This window comes from Heloderma suspectum, chromosome 2 (genome assembly GCF_057233095.1).
Source record: "Heloderma suspectum isolate Gila_16-S chromosome 2, 16-S_ref, whole genome shotgun sequence".
Lineage (NCBI taxonomy): Eukaryota > Metazoa > Chordata > Lepidosauria > Squamata > Helodermatidae > Heloderma > Heloderma suspectum.
In genome coordinates this window covers 394824301-394839752 of record NC_139459.1, presented here as the reverse complement: position 1 = coordinate 394839752, position 15452 = coordinate 394824301, and the positions used below count along the sequence as shown (strand labels likewise).

At 45.1% G+C, this 15452-nt stretch overlaps 1 protein-coding gene across 1 annotated transcript; it reads right to left on the bottom strand.

Moving 5' to 3' along the window:
* Positions 1 to 1232: 1232 nt before the first annotated feature.
* Positions 1233 to 13662, bottom strand: LOC146356500 (vomeronasal type-2 receptor 26-like). Its single transcript, XM_084841160.1, has 5 exons — positions 13501 to 13662; positions 11130 to 11945; positions 5964 to 6191; positions 4574 to 4700; positions 1233 to 2143 (listed from the first exon to the last, which is right to left on the bottom strand). Exons 1-5 carry the CDS (start codon positions 13660 to 13662, stop codon positions 1233 to 1235), a joined length of 2244 nt encoding a protein of 747 aa, XP_084697286.1.
* Positions 13663 to 15452: the final 1790 nt, after the last annotated feature.

The window sequence follows — 15452 nt, the reverse complement described above, 5'->3', positions numbered from 1 at the left end:
ACCAATTGCCTAGGGAGGTGGTGGGCTCTCCCACACTGGAGGCGTTCAAGACGAGGCTGGACAGCCATCTGCCAGGGATGCTTTGACTTGGATTCCTGCACTGAACAGGAGGTTGGCCTTGTTGGCCTTATAGGCCCCTTCCAACCCTACTATTCTATGATTCTATGATTACCTATTTATTGCTAATCACTGCATTCACTGGCAGCATCTCCCCAGGGTTTCAAAGGCAGGATCCTTTCCTACTCCTACCCAGAGATGCTGGGGATTGAACCTGGGGCCTTTTGCATGTGAAGCAGGTGCTTTACTTCAGAGCTACAGCCCCACCTGTTCAACAGAAAAAGGAACTGAATATGGTTATGAACAGGAGGGCAAGAGGTTTAATGCACAACTGAGCAGCAGGAATACAAGTGAAAATGGCTCTTTCCTCTCTACAGGAAAGGGCAGGGGAATATTTGCAACATCCAGACACATATCCAAGGAATGTGAAACAGAAGACTTAGAAACAGCAAGGCACTCTCCAGGTACATGCTTTAGCATGCTCACAACTGGCTAAAGCCCATTTCCACAGACCCAATAGGGATTTAAAGAAGTGCAGAGCTGTGAATGACAAAAATGAGTTCCCTGAAAAGTATGTTTATTTGTTTATTTATTAATTAAATTTCTTAATCGCCCATCTGGCCGGTCACCTGGCCACTCTGGGCAATGTACAACAGTACAATTTAAACAGTAAAATTATACATTAAAACGTTATTTAAAAATACCCTAACGCACCCCAAATGCCTGCCTGAATAACCAAGTTTTCAGTGCATGTCGGAAGCTCATTAAAGAGGGGGCATGGCGGAGTTCCCGAGGGATGGAGTTGTGTGGAACATGAGTCACAAATGTGCTTCAATTGCACATTATTTGCTGGAAAATAAGAAGATGCCAAACACATCAGGGTTACCCCAGGTGTGCATTAGCTGTATAAAGTCCAGTGTTCTTGATCTCATATAGCAACACATATCTACTGGGAATCAGGCCAAGATAAAGCAATAGATGTAAATCACCAGCCAGAAATAGCATGTGGCAAATGCAGAGTCGTTACCTATTATGCAGTCACATTCATCATTCACAACTGATGTGTCGGTTTTGTGACGGCAGCATTTAAGGGGCTACTTTCCAAGGACAAACATGGGTTTCATGACTGCTGTGTTGGACGTGAATTGTCAACGTTTAAGAGAGTATTTGAAGAATTAGATGCCATCTTTAGTTTTTGTTGTTAGATGTTCCTTTGTATTCATATCAGGTCTGAGTACAATAATGTAGCACTTGGGAAGGAAGATGCAGCCCAGTAACCCAGCACTGGAGGCCAAGATAGAGAAGACCTGCACAGCCACCATGTATTTCCCCTTGGTGCTCAGGTAGGTGGGCACAAAGGACAGCCAAACACTGCAGAAGACCAGCATGCTGAAGGTGATCAGTTTGGCTTCATTGAAGGCCCCAGGCAGCTTCCTGGCTAGGAAGGCCACTGTGAAGCAGATGGCAGCCAGGAAGCCCATGTAGCCAAGGGCAGTATAGAACATGGCAACAGACCCTTCATTGCATTGAAGGATGATCTGTCCAGGCTGGGAGTGCATGTCAGAGTCAGGGAAGGGTGGAGAGATGCCCAGCCAGATGCAGCAGATGACAACTTGGACACTGGAACAAGAAATGACAATGGAGTTAGCCAGACTCTTCCCCAGCCATCTCCTCATCCTGTTTCCTGGCTTTGTGGCCAGGAAGGCTATCACTACAGTGATAGTTTTTGCCAACACAGAAGAAATGGCAACTGAGAAGATGATGCTGAAGGCTGTTTGTCGAAGGAAGCAGGTTGCCTCCCTTGGCTGGCCAATGAACAGGAATGAGGACAGGAAGGAAAACAGGAGGGAGATGAGGAGAATGTAGGAGAGGTCCCGGTTGTTTGCTTTGACTATTGGCGTTTCTAGGTTTCTAATGAAGAGTCCTAACACAAAGCCTATGCTTAAGGACAAGGATAGGGCAAAGGAAGTCAGGATGATCCCCAAAACATCTTCATAGGACAAGAAGGTTATATCCTTGGGGATACATTGATCTTGTTCCTTGTTTGGATGCTGATCTTGAGGACATTTGGTGCAATGTTCTGCATCTGAGGAGAAAGACAAGGAGAAGAGTGAATTCAGTATCACTTCCAAAACAGTCAACTGTAGTGTTAGAATCGGTATCTAATAAAGAGGTTTTGGGGCAAGATCTTAGGCACGTCAAAAGTGAGAGGCTGATTAGGAACCAAAAGTGTGTCATGGGGGGCGGGGAGAGGGGAAATGTGCATTGGTAGAGAACATGTTATGCATGCAGAAAATCCCACAGCTGATCCTTGGCATCACCACTGGAAGGGAATTTCAGGTAACAGGGTTGGGAAAGCCCTTTGCCATAGCCACCACCACTCAGAACAGAAAGCGGTGGCTTAGATGGGCCATTATGCAGCTTCATTTTTTTTGGAAGTAGCAATGAGTGGCAGTTAAGGGGAGCCAAAAAGGTGGTTTGGTGTGGTACCCTAGATCAGGGGGAGGCAACTCTTCAGATATTTTAGAGTACAGTTCCTATAATCCCCGGCCATTGGCCATGCCGGCTGGGGTTACATGGAACTCTAGTCCAGAGTGTCTGGAGGCCACCATGGTGCCTGCCTCAGCCATAGATGGCACTTCACCACATTGACTAGTTTTTTCAAGGGGCCTCTTGGATTCAGTTCCCTGCCAGACATGGTTTAGGTGAGGCATGGATAGAAATATTATTTTTTAGAATGGAATCCCACCCTCCTTCGAAGGTTCTCAGGGTAGTATGCATGTAGCTGTGACTTGGTTGCTGATCATTAGTGACCTTTTTTTTTTTTTTAGCACTATTCCCCTAGAGTTGGGTCTTTATAAGATGTCCAGCTTCGGGCTATTAACATTGTACCTGCTGCAAACCTACGATCCTGACACTGTCTCATTCAGTTCCCTGCCAGTCATAATAATCCTGCATAAATCCAATTTATCTAATCCTTTCGTAGAGGTTCCTAGAATGCTTTGCTTACAGATTTTTTCATTATTATTTTAGTTAATTATTTGATTTGCACCCTGCCTTTCTTCCGAGAAAAATGGTACTCTAGCACCTGAACTTAATACTTATTCAATTCAACTATACAACTATACCTCTTGAAATACGCCTATGAGCCATCTTCTGTTACATCTAGACCATTCAAATAGTCCTTTAATTTTAAAATTTGAGTTAGTATATCACATTGGGAATTACACACACACACACACACACACTGCCCCATAACTGAAGCTCTCTGGGAGATATACAAAGATTAAAAACCAGTAAAAATACAGTATACAACGTTTGAAAACCATTTACATAAAAACACACACAAACAGACAGTACAGACAGAGACAACATATATCACAGTAAAACAAATACATAGGAAAACACATTAGGCATCACTAAAGCTTGTAATAAATAGATCTGGCCATGGTAATTTGTGCCTTAGTTAAGTTTGCTTGTGGGTTTCCCGTGGGAAGCTGGTTGGCCGCTGTGTGAACAGAATGCTGGACAGGATGGACCCTTGGTCTGATCCAGCAGGGCTCTTCTTATGTTCTTATGTTGTTAAGATATATCCAGATATGATTACTGGAACACACTCTACATAGCGCTGCTTTTGAAAAGTGTTCAGGATCTTTACTTTCTTCAGAATGCAGCAGCCAGAATATTATCTGGTGCAGGCTTTCTAGTCATATTACTCCAGTGCTGTTCCAAGTATACCGGTTACTAGTCTGTTTTTGGCCCAGGTTCAAAGTTCCGGCCTTAAACGTTAAGGCCATCCTTATGGCCTGGGTAGCTTAAGGCCCACTTCTTCCCAGCTCCATCTGCTCAGCCGCTCTGTTGAACAACAGAGGAGGCCATATTCAGCATTGTCTAAAGTATGACTGGTGTGGATGCAGCACTTACATCCCCAAAGAGGTTTGTCTGTCCACCTCACTGTTGCTTTCCATCATGTAGCCAAGACTAGGATATTGAGAATGCTTTCATTGAATGTTGGCTGTGGAATTATGTCATAATGCTGTCACTGTAGGGGTTTTTTTGTAATTAATTTTTGTCATTATTGACTGGTGTTTTAATTTCTGTCGTTGTGAGTCCCTTCTAGCTTTTCCCACAGAAAAGCAGGGTATACATTCTTTAATCGCAGGGCATGAGGCAATCGAAGGCACATAAGGCAACCTCCTTGCTGAAGCTAAGCAGGTTTGGGTCTGGTCAGTGCTTGGAGGGGAGACCACCTGGGAACCACATGTAGCCACCTTGAGTTCCATGATAGTGGGATATAAATGAAATCTATCTATCTATCTATCTATCTATCTATCTATCTATCTATCATCTATCTATATCTATCTATCTTCGGGAGCAGACACTCAGTTCACACAGGGCACTGGCTGGGCCAGCTGAGAACCTGTGCTCAAAGCTTTCAAAGCCTTTGATACAAAGTCTGAGAAAATGTATGAATGCCATTTCACCAACGGCTGCCCTTTCTTCTGGAGTCACCCACCTTCCTGAGTGGAGATGGTCCCTTCTGCACACAAAGAACAGGCATAGCAGCAAATGGACTTCCCTTCCTGAATCACCTTGGCGGATCCAGGGTGACAGCTTTCAGTACACCTGGAACAAGGAAGGGTCTAGAAAGAGCATCAAGGAGAGAGTGTTAAGTGAGTTAAGTTAGCACCCTCCCCCTGGGCTAACTGACATCAACTGCCCTGTGGGGAAGAACAAGGAGGAAGAAAGGGTGACTGCCAAGTGGCTTAGTGTGATGTCCAAACCCTGAGCGGTTTTCCCGTCATGGGTAGTTTTGTGCAAGCAACTCACCCTGAGAACCCATGGCTTGTAGCAGGGTTGTTTAGGGTGGCTTGTTCTCAGGGTAGCTTAGCGTGATGTCTGAACCTAGAGGGGCGTTTTTTTCATGGGTTGTTGGGAAGGGCTAGAGAGCCACTCAGCAAGAGTGGAGAAAACCTCTGCCGCTCCAAACGATCTCGCTATTGCCACCGCCATCCTCCCTCATCCCTTGCCAGTGCTCTCTACTCTGTGCTTCTAAAACTCAAGAAGAAAGACACCAGAGAGTGTACCAAACTAATTTACAACCTTTAAAAAATCATTTTCTGATTTTCCGTCTTGCGGAAAGGCGCAGATGCGAAAATCCGCCACTGAGAAATTTGCATAATTTCCTCCTCAACTTTACTGCTCCACCATGAAATTTGCATGTGTTTACGTTGAAATTTGTGGCTCTTTATGGATCCCCCTCATTGCTCTGCCTTGAAATTTGTGTATGTTTACTGATCCGCTTCATTACTCTGTAAACCACTTGTATGTGTGGCAGCTAACAACAGGGATCAGGGGAGGAAAGTAACAAGCAGGAAGGGACAGCGGGGTGGGGTGGGGGAGGCAAAAGCAGCCGGCTGCTGCAGCAGTAGGATCTTTAGGGATGGGTGTGCTTACTTTGGGAGTAGGTGAAGCAGCCCCCCCCCTTTTTAAAGAAAGATGTTTACTAGCAAGGGACCTGTGGCAGGAGAGGATGACATTGACAAAGACATTGACAAGAGGGGGATATTGCTATGCTTGGCTAAACAGCAGACAGGCGCATTTGCACAAGACTCCAGAAAAAGAAATTGTGAAGATGTTGCCATGTTCACAGTGGCTCAGAAAATTAATTCCATTTGGTGATCTGAGATTGGGGAGGGGATGCTTGCGAAGTCTGGATTTTGGTGTGGATGTCCTGGCATGGCCCTGACAGCACCATAATCCATGTTCATGGGTCCTCTATGTGTCACTTGCCTTAACTCTGTTAGACTCTCTGCCTCTGTCTCTGTCTCTGTCTCTCTCTCTGTGGTTATTTGAACTTCACAGATCTTAAAGGGAATCAAATAAAATGAGTAGTTTTTGTCCACCTGGTTAAACTGCCTGAACCACACAGTTGCATCTTGGTCAATGGTGAATGTTAGGTCTGAGGACCCCTGTTCATCTATACTCCCAAACTTCACTGCAGCAAAGGACTTATTGCGAAATGCCACCCAGTTCACACAATCAAATTTGGCAGCCAGTTCCTCCTTCTCATCCAAATACACTCCCTCCATGGAATTATTGTAGAAGTGAGGGTTTCCCAGGAAAGGGTGAAGCTAGAATGACAGAGAAAACGTTCAGAAACCAGGAAACCAGCACTTAGAAAACAGAAAACTAAGCTGAGCAGATATTTCTGTCCAGTGGAATTCTAATCTCCAAAGATTCAAGACTTGTGCACATGTCTTGCAGAAAGGTAGTGTGTGTGGCGAATTTAATTCAGGTGACCATCATATCTACTACTGTGGGCAAGAATCCCTTAGAAGAAATGGAGTAGCACTCATAGTCAACAAAAGGGTGGGAAAAGCAGTACTGGGGTACAATCTTAAAAATGATAGAATGATCTCAGTACGAATCCAAGGCAAACCATTCAACATCACAGTAATTCAAGTCTATGCCCCAACCACTGAGGCCGAAGAAGCTGAGGTTGATCGGTTCTATGAAGACCTACAACACCTTCTAGAACTAACACCAAAAAAAGATGTCCTCTTCATCATAGGGGATTGGAATGCGAAAGTAGGAAGTCAAGAAATCACCGGGATAACAGGCAGGCATGGCCTTGGTGTACAAAATGAAGCAGGACAAAAGCTAATAGAGTTTTGCCAAGAGAACACGCTGATCATCGCAAACACTCTTTTCCAACAGCACAAGAGGTGACTCTACACATGGACATCACCAGATGGTCAATATCGAAATCAGATTGATTATGTCCTTTGCAGCCAAAGATGGAGAAGCTCTATACAGTCAGTAAAAACAAGACCTGGAGCTGACTGTGGCTCAGATCATGAGCTTCTTGTTGCAAAATTTCAGCTTAAATTGAAGAATGTAGGGAAAACCACTAAACCATTCCGGTATGACCTCAATCATATCCCTTATGAATATACAGTGGAGGTGAGGAATAGATTTCAGGGATTAGACCTGATAGACAGAGTGCCTGAGGAACTATGGACGGAGGTCCGTAACATTGTTCAGGAGGCAGCAACGAAATCCATCCCAAAGAAAAAGAAATGCAAGAAAGCCAAGTGGCTGTCTGAGGAGGCTTTACAAGTAGCTGAGGAAAGAAGGGAAGCAAAAAGCAAGGGAGAAAGGGGAAGATATATCCAACTGAATGAAGAGTTCCAGAGAATAGCAAGGAGAGACAAGAAGGCCTTCTTAAATGAACAATGCAAAGAAATCGAGGAAAACAACAGAATGGGAAAGACTAGAGATCTCTTCAAGAAAATTGGAGATCTCAAGGGAACGTTTTGTGCAAAGACGGGCATGATAAAGGACAAAGAAGGCAGGGACCTAACAGAAGCAGATGAGATTAAGAAGAGGTGGCAAGAATACACAGAAGAACTATACAGAAAAGATATTAATGTCCCTGATAGCCATGATAGTGCGGTCACTGAACCTGAGCCGGACATCCTCGAGAGTGAAATCAAGTGGGCCTTAGGAAGCATTAGTAACAACAAAGCTAGCAGAGATGACAGTATTCCAGCTGAGCTATTTAAGATCCTAAAAGATGATGCTGTTAAAGTGCAGCATTCAATATGCCAACAAATTTGGAACACTCAACAATGGCCGCAGGACTGGAAAAGGTCAGTTTACATTCCAATTCCAAAGAAGGGCAATGCCAGAGTGTTCAAACTACCGCACAATTGCACTCATTTCACATGCCAGCAAGGTGATGCTCAAAATCCTACAAGCTAGGCTTCAGCAGTATGCGAACTGAGAACTACCGGAAGTACAAGCGGGGTTTCAAAGAGGCAGAGGAACTAGAGATCAAATCGCCAATGTTCGCTGGATCAAGGAGAAAGCAAGAGAATTCCAGAAAAACGTCTATTTCTGCTTCATTGACTACGCTAAAGCCTTTGATTGTGTGGATCACAACAAACTGTGGCAAATTCTGAAAGTGATGGGAGTACCAGACCACCTTACCTGTCTCCTGAGAAACCTGTACGAGGGTCAAGAAGCGACAGTAAGAACCAGACATGGAACAACCGAGTGGTTCAAAATTGGGAAAGGAGTACGACAAGGCTGCATATTGTCACCCTGCTTATTTAACTTATATGCAGAGTACATCATGAGAAACGCTGGGTTGGATGAATCACAGGTCGGATTTAAGATTGCTGGGAGAATTATCAACAACCTCCGATATGCAGACGATACCACCCTAATGGCAGAAAGCGAAGAGGATCTAAAGAGCCTCTTGCTGAGGGTGAAAGTGGAGAGTGCAAAAGCTGGTTTGAAACTCAACATTAAAAAAACGAAGATCATGGCATCTGGCCCCATCACTTCCTGGCATATAGAAGGGGAAGAAATGGAAGCAGTGACAGATTTTACTTTCTTGGGCTCCAAGATCACCGCAGATGGTGACTGTAGCCATGAAATTAAAAGACGCTTGCTCCTTGGGAGGAAAGCTATGGCAAACCTAGACAGCATAGTAAGAAGCAGAGACATCACGTTGCCGACAAAGGTCCATCTAATCAAAGCTATGGTTTTCCCAGTAGTAATGTATGGCTGTGAGAGCTGGACTATAAGGAAGGCTGAGCGCCGAAGAATTGATGCTTTCGAACTGTGGTGCTGGAGAAGACTCTTACGAGTCCCCTGGACTGCAAGGAGGTCCAATCAGTCAATCCTAAAGGAAATCAACCCTGAGTGCTCATTGGAAGGACAGATGCTGAAGCTGAAGCTCCAATATTTTGGCCACCTAATGCGAAGAGAAAACTGTCTGGAAAAGACCCTGATGCTGGGAAAGACTGAAGGCAAAAGGAGAAGGGGACAGCAGAGGATGAGATGGCTAGATAGCATCACGGATGCAATGAATATGAACTTGAGCACGCTCCGGGAGAGAGCGCAGGACAGGAAGGCCTGGCGTGCTATGGTCCATGGGGTCACGAAGAGTCGGACACGACTGAACGACTGAACAACAACAACAAAGTGTGTGTGTGTGTGCACACGTGCATGTGAGCGTGTTGTCACATTCACAATGCATCTAAAGCCCCCTTTTTCTGATTCACTGTTTTGGGGGAGACTAGAGCCATAAAATGCATTAGCATCATTTTGCACTCTACAGTGAATTTTGCAAGGCCTATTGTAAGGCAAAATTATGTGGGATGCTTTAAGTGGCAGATAATGGCTACTATGTTGTCAGTTTCATAATTATTATTTTATGATGAGCACCATTTTGGATTTTCTGCAGGAGAAATGAAATGACAGTAGGTTAACTCTAGCTGCTTTGTGATACAATCTGCAAAAATGAAAAGTAAACTTGTCTGGGCTGGACATGGTATCTCCATGGCCAGAAAACAAGAATAAGAATTATTATTATTAATTACATTTCTACACCACCCCATAGCCAAAGCTCTCTGGGTGGTTTACAAAGATTCAAAAACATGAAAAATATAGTATACAGAGGTTAAAAACTATTTACATAAAAAACACACGAACAGACAATATACACAAAGACAACATATATCTAAAACAACTTCAAGCACTCAACCACAGCCATGAGACAAATCCAGGATTGATTAAAACTCATCATATGCTGCCAAATGCCTGGGAGAAAAGAAAGGTCTTAAAACCATAGAACAGAATAGAATAGAGCAGAATCATAGAACAGTAGTAGGGTTGGAAGGGGCCTACAAGGCCATTGAGTCCAACCCCCTGCTCAATGCAGGAATCCAAGTCAGAGCATCCCTGACAGATGGCTGTCCAGCCTCGTCTTGAAGGCCTCCAGTGTGGGAGAGCCCACCACCTCCCTAGGTCATGGGTTCAATTGTCGTATTGCTCTAACAGTCAGGAAGTTTTTCCTGATGTTCAGCCAGAATCTGGCTTCCTGTAACTTGAGCCCATTTATTCCGAGTCCTGCACTCTGGGATGATCGAGAAGAGGTACTAGCCTTCCTCTCTGTGACAACCTTTCAAGTACTTGTACAGTGCTATCCTATCTCCCCTCAGTCTTCCCTTCTCAAGGCTAAACATGCCCCATTCTTTCAGTCTCTCCTCACAGGGCTTTGTTTCCAGTCCCCTGATCATCTTCTTGGCACCAGGCAGGCCTCATTGGGGAGATCATTCCATAATTGAGGGGCCACCACCAAGAAGGCCCCCTCCTTTGTTGCTGTCTTCTGAGCTTCCCTTGGAGTAGGCAGCCGGAGGAGGACCTTAGATGTTGATCGTAGTGTAGAGAACCTTTGCTGAGGAAGCAGGATACTCATCGGAGCCAGAAACCCCATAAAAGCCCCAAGTAGGTGAAGATGGATCCCAGGACACCCAGGGCTCTGATTACCAGAGAGGCTGGATCCTCTGCAACCACTGAAGGTGTCACAAGAAGCTGGGCCTTTACTAGGAACCTCCCAAATTTAAATTAAATGCTTTAAGTGGCAGATTTTGGGAACTAAGTTCTTAGATCTGTGATGATTATTTTACTATGGGTGCCATTTTGGATTTTTTGCAGGAGGAATCAAATCATGGTAGGGCAACTTTAGCTTGCTGTGCATGATGAATGGGCAGCTCCGTGACACAATCGGCAAAAGTGAAAGTAAACTCGTCTGGCCTGGAAATAGTAGTGTCCGTGGCCAGAAAAGGGAAGAAGCTTTGCTGAGGGGGCAGGATGCCACAGCAGAGGCAGCAACTGAGTGAAAGCTCCCCTATCCAAGAGAACTCCCAGGTTTGTCCAGAAGTGGAGATGAGGGAAGGACTTGCCATAGACTACAGAGGAATCTAATTCAAAGGGGAGGAGAGCCTGTTCTCACTGGCAGATGGTCCCAGGGCACCCAGGGCTATCAGTACCAGTACCAGCTGGGTCCTCTGCAACCACTGTAGGTGTCACAAGAAGCTGGGCCTTTACTAGGAACCTCCCAAATTGGATTCCCATCAGAAAAGTGCAACATTTCACCTCACAAGTATGCCTGAAATGCTCTCAGCAGCTGCATCCAAGTCAAAAACTCCAAAAACTCCCAACACATGGGTGTCATGTTTAGCAGAGAGAGCTGTGGGGGCGGGGGGGAGGAATACCTGCCATGGCTGTATCCTTGGCAGTTCCAACTTGTCTCCACCCTCCATCACCCTCCACTTGGATCTGGATGAATGCGCAGTATTTATGGCATGCGCCACAGCCTGGACAAGGTTGTAAATGCTGTAGCTGTCCAGAGACAGTGTGTTTTCAACCATCTCTTTGGGCAAGGCCGCCAGGGTCTCAACCTCTCTGCACCTTTTCCTCTCTTTCACAGACAACGTGTGCTTCAAATAAGAACAATTAAATGCTTTCTCCCCAAACTGCTCCATAGCACCAAAAAATGTATGGAAACTGCCAGGTATCGTCCTTTTTTTAATATGGGTCAAGAAGGAAAAAAAGCCATGGACATGTTGGGAAGACAGAACGTCATGTGACAAACTCAAGGTGAGGTCCCACAAAGCTGTTGTGATCCAGACTTTCCCCATAATGGGTTTGACATACATTTCAACCATTCTTTGCAAAATTAATATTGTACCATAGAAGGAGCGAATCTCCCCATAGTAAACCGATACGTTGGCTTTGTTCCACATGCGAGCTATATTATAGGGGAAGAAAACTCTTTCCGTTGTCAGCACTGGGATGGGCTCTGAGAAGGCAGGACAAATAGAACTCCTAGTGAGCACAGGCACCAAAGTCCTCAAGAACCTCTCTCCATTGTCTGTCTCAGGAGCAATGAGACCGATCCAGGTCCATCCAAAATGCAGGAGCAGCTGGACAATGTGCAGGTACTGGGCTTCTTCCTTGGGGACCATCCGGTAGATGAAAGGGAACTGAGTTTTATCATGAAGGGCGTGAGAAACAAAACCATAACTGACCTAGTAAGGAATGGAAGGTATTAGGAACCTCACCCTGACAAAATCACAAATGTAGGACTTTGCTTTTCTCCGTTGGCTGGAAGGGCAAACTTTCACTTCTATGGAAGAAAGTAAAAGGACACAGCACTGGATGGGAGCTAAAGATCTCCACCCTCCCTCCATGAACTTAGCTGTATCCCAGACTAGAATTGCTAGAACTCTGCCTTCCCCAACATCGTGCCCTCTGGATACATTGAATGACAAACTGCTATCATCCCCAGCTAGCACAGCCTGTGCTGGGGATGGTGGGAATTGTACCACGTTAGGGAAGGCTGCCCCTGAGAGCATTTGGAACTTAGCCATTCACACAAAAATTATCAATATTTATCAACTATTGTTTATTCTGCTTAAGTGCCCATATGGATCAGGGGAGATCGAAACAGTGTCTCATGTTCTCCCATACTGTTCTTTTTATCCGGATGCATGTAAAAGTTTTATTGAACCATTTTTAATTAAATTGCCAGGACACATTTTATGTTTATTTACTTCTTTCTGATGTAAAAGCACATATCACTCTTAACGTTGCCAAATTCTGTGCAGTAGCAAATAAAATATGCCAGGCCTTAGTTTGAGGTTTTATTATGTATAATTTGTGCTATGAGCTCTTCCTTGGTTTAATAATTGTTATTTTCTATGGATTTTGTATAATGTTGTAAATCTATTTTGCTGGTTAATTGACTGTAAGAAATAAGAAATATCTCATCCCATGTGCTAAGGATATACAGAGGAGAAGTCTTATCATTCTGTATAAATTACTAGATAGTGGCAACTGGTATGTGGCTTAGGAATGCAGCCTTAATTTAATTTCCAGTTTGTGATTCACTACTGTTTGTATGTTGAGGGCTTATTTGTTAAGATAAGCAGCAAGAAAGAGGGGACATGATCGGTGTTTATAGAATGATGCATGGTCTAGAGAAAGTGGAGAGAGAGAAGTTTTTCTCCCTCTCTCATCTATAGTGTGAGAACCCGGTGGAGTCATCCAATGAAGGTGACTGGTGGGAGATTCAGGATGGACAGAAGAATTCAGGGCTTCTTCACACAGCACATAGTTATGGAATTCAGTTTCAAAGGTGCAGTGATGACCATCAACTTGGATGGTTTTAAAGAGGGATTCACCCAAATTATGGAGGGTGAGGCTATCGATGGCTACTAGTCATGATGGCTCTATGCTACCCCCAGTGTCAGAGGCAGTATGCCTATGGACACCAGTGGCTGGGGAACATGGGTGGGAGCGTGCTATTCTTCTCATGCTCTGCCATTGGGATTGCTGAAGACATCTGTTTAGCCACCGTTGGACTCGGTACGCCTTTGGATTAGGGTCCAGATGCAGAGGAGTTCAATAGACTCAACCAGAGGAGAGTGGAGGACACAAATACACTAAATCCCTCTCTTTCAGAAAGACCCCTTTCAGCTCTCTGAAACATGACTGTCTATATCCAGTGCTCCCTTTCTGTCCTCTCAGGAGAAATCCCAAAGCAGAGATACACTCAGGTTTTTCCTCTCCTGCCCTTCATACCTGTGGGATTTTGTAGATGCTCGACGTGGTTGAAATCTCTTTGGAAATGTCCGATTCAGCCCCTTCAATAACAGCCAAGAGTTTATTCCATCGTCCGCAGTAATAGTTTGGAACATTCGCCTGCCCGCAGGAGAGCAGGTCTACCATGGCACCGTAAGTCATTCTTGCGCTGTAGAAGTTGTCATAGATGTCGTAGCCCAGGGAGATGTTGGGTAAGAGCCTGGGGTTCTGATGGACCTCCTGGATGGCAAACAAGAAGGACAAGATGTGCCAGTATGCCGTGGATCCCTTCCTGCAAAAACAAGCATGTCACATTCTCATCCTGTGTTCAATGAAAATAACATGTCCTATTTCTTTAACTTAATGGGCCGGCCCTGGCAATATAAATCTGTGGATTGTACGCTTAGAATTATACTCATGCTAGCTCAGATCCAGAAACACGATAGCTGATGCACACAAAATGTTTTACGTGTGTGTGTGTGTGTTTAGAGGGTGTGTGTGTGAGATAGCCATGTTGCATGGTAAATAGGCATTAGCCTCTTAAAGAAACAAATAAGGGCAGAACAGGAGTTCCTAACCTTCAGAGAACTAAGTGGGCATTGAAGCACAGGGATGGCTCATATAAAAATAGGTTGGGTGGATATAGAATACTCAGATTTTGAAACAGTAATTGAATCAGCAAAAAACAACCCCCCCCCCATACACATGCTGTTTCCAATTTTTAGGCTGTGATCGTGGGTAGTCTGGTCCTTCCCTGCACTGGGGGAGCAAACCAGAAAGACTCTAGGAGGACTCATTGTGGTCATTCACCTCTATGCAAGTGAGAGTCGCCTGAGGTGCACCGGGGGGGGGGGAGTTTTGGGGCCAGTGCCTGTGCTGTGGGCCTGTTAGGAAGCCCCTGGCTGTGGACAAAGTCCCCATGCCTTATGCAATCTCCTATGGATCCCCCATTTGCAATTTCAAAGACTGCCTTGGAGTGGATGAGAAAAATCACTCTGCCGTTACAGGAGGAAAATGTCTTCTCCAAAAATCAGTTCACCCAGCCATGCAGGATGGAGTTGCTCCCCATTACAGAAGGAGAGGTGTCCAGTCATTACTTTGTCTCCCTGGGTGAGCTGTCATACTGTGAGGGCTCTTAGAGACCTCGGAAACTGATTCCAAAACACGACTCCAGCTTGGACCCAGAAAAATTCGCCCCCTGTTCTCACGCAGCTGTGCACACCTCCCCTGTTCCACATACCCGACGTCTCCCCTCTGCCTGCTCTATGCTGCGTTGACTTAGTCTGTTCTGCGGTTGCATGTCAGACCGGTGTACTACTTGACTAATCGTGGCTGCTTCCTTCTTTGACCCGTGAATAATTTCCCCCTTAATTTCATGTTGGATTAACTTGCGCTTATGAACGCATTCAGAAACATTTATGATCACGTGGCTTAGAAAGACAGATGGGGGCTTATGGCATTTTGTAATATCTGGATTTATTTACACGTATGCAGTTGAGCATAGGTGGAGGCACATTGTAGACACTCCAACAGACAGACAGTGCCATGCAACAGACCCCAGATAGAGACAGAGAGACAGAGAGAGAGAGAGAGAGAGACAGAGAAAGAGAGAGAGACACACAATGACACAGAGACACAGAGAGAGAGACAGAGACACACACACACACACAGAGACAGAGAGACAGAGACAGAGACAGAGTCAGAGAGAGACTGAGAGAGAGGCAGGCAGGCAGCAGTAACTTGAGCCCATTCTTCTGTGTCCTGCACTCTGAGACAATCGAGAAGAGGTCATGGCCTTCCTCTCTGTGACAACCTTTCAAATACTTGAAGAATCATAGAATCATAGAATAGTAGGGTTGGAAGGGGCCTACAAGGCCATTGAGACCAACCCCCTGCTCAATGCAGGAATCCAAGTCAGAGCATCCCTGACAGATGGCTGTCCAGCCTCTTCT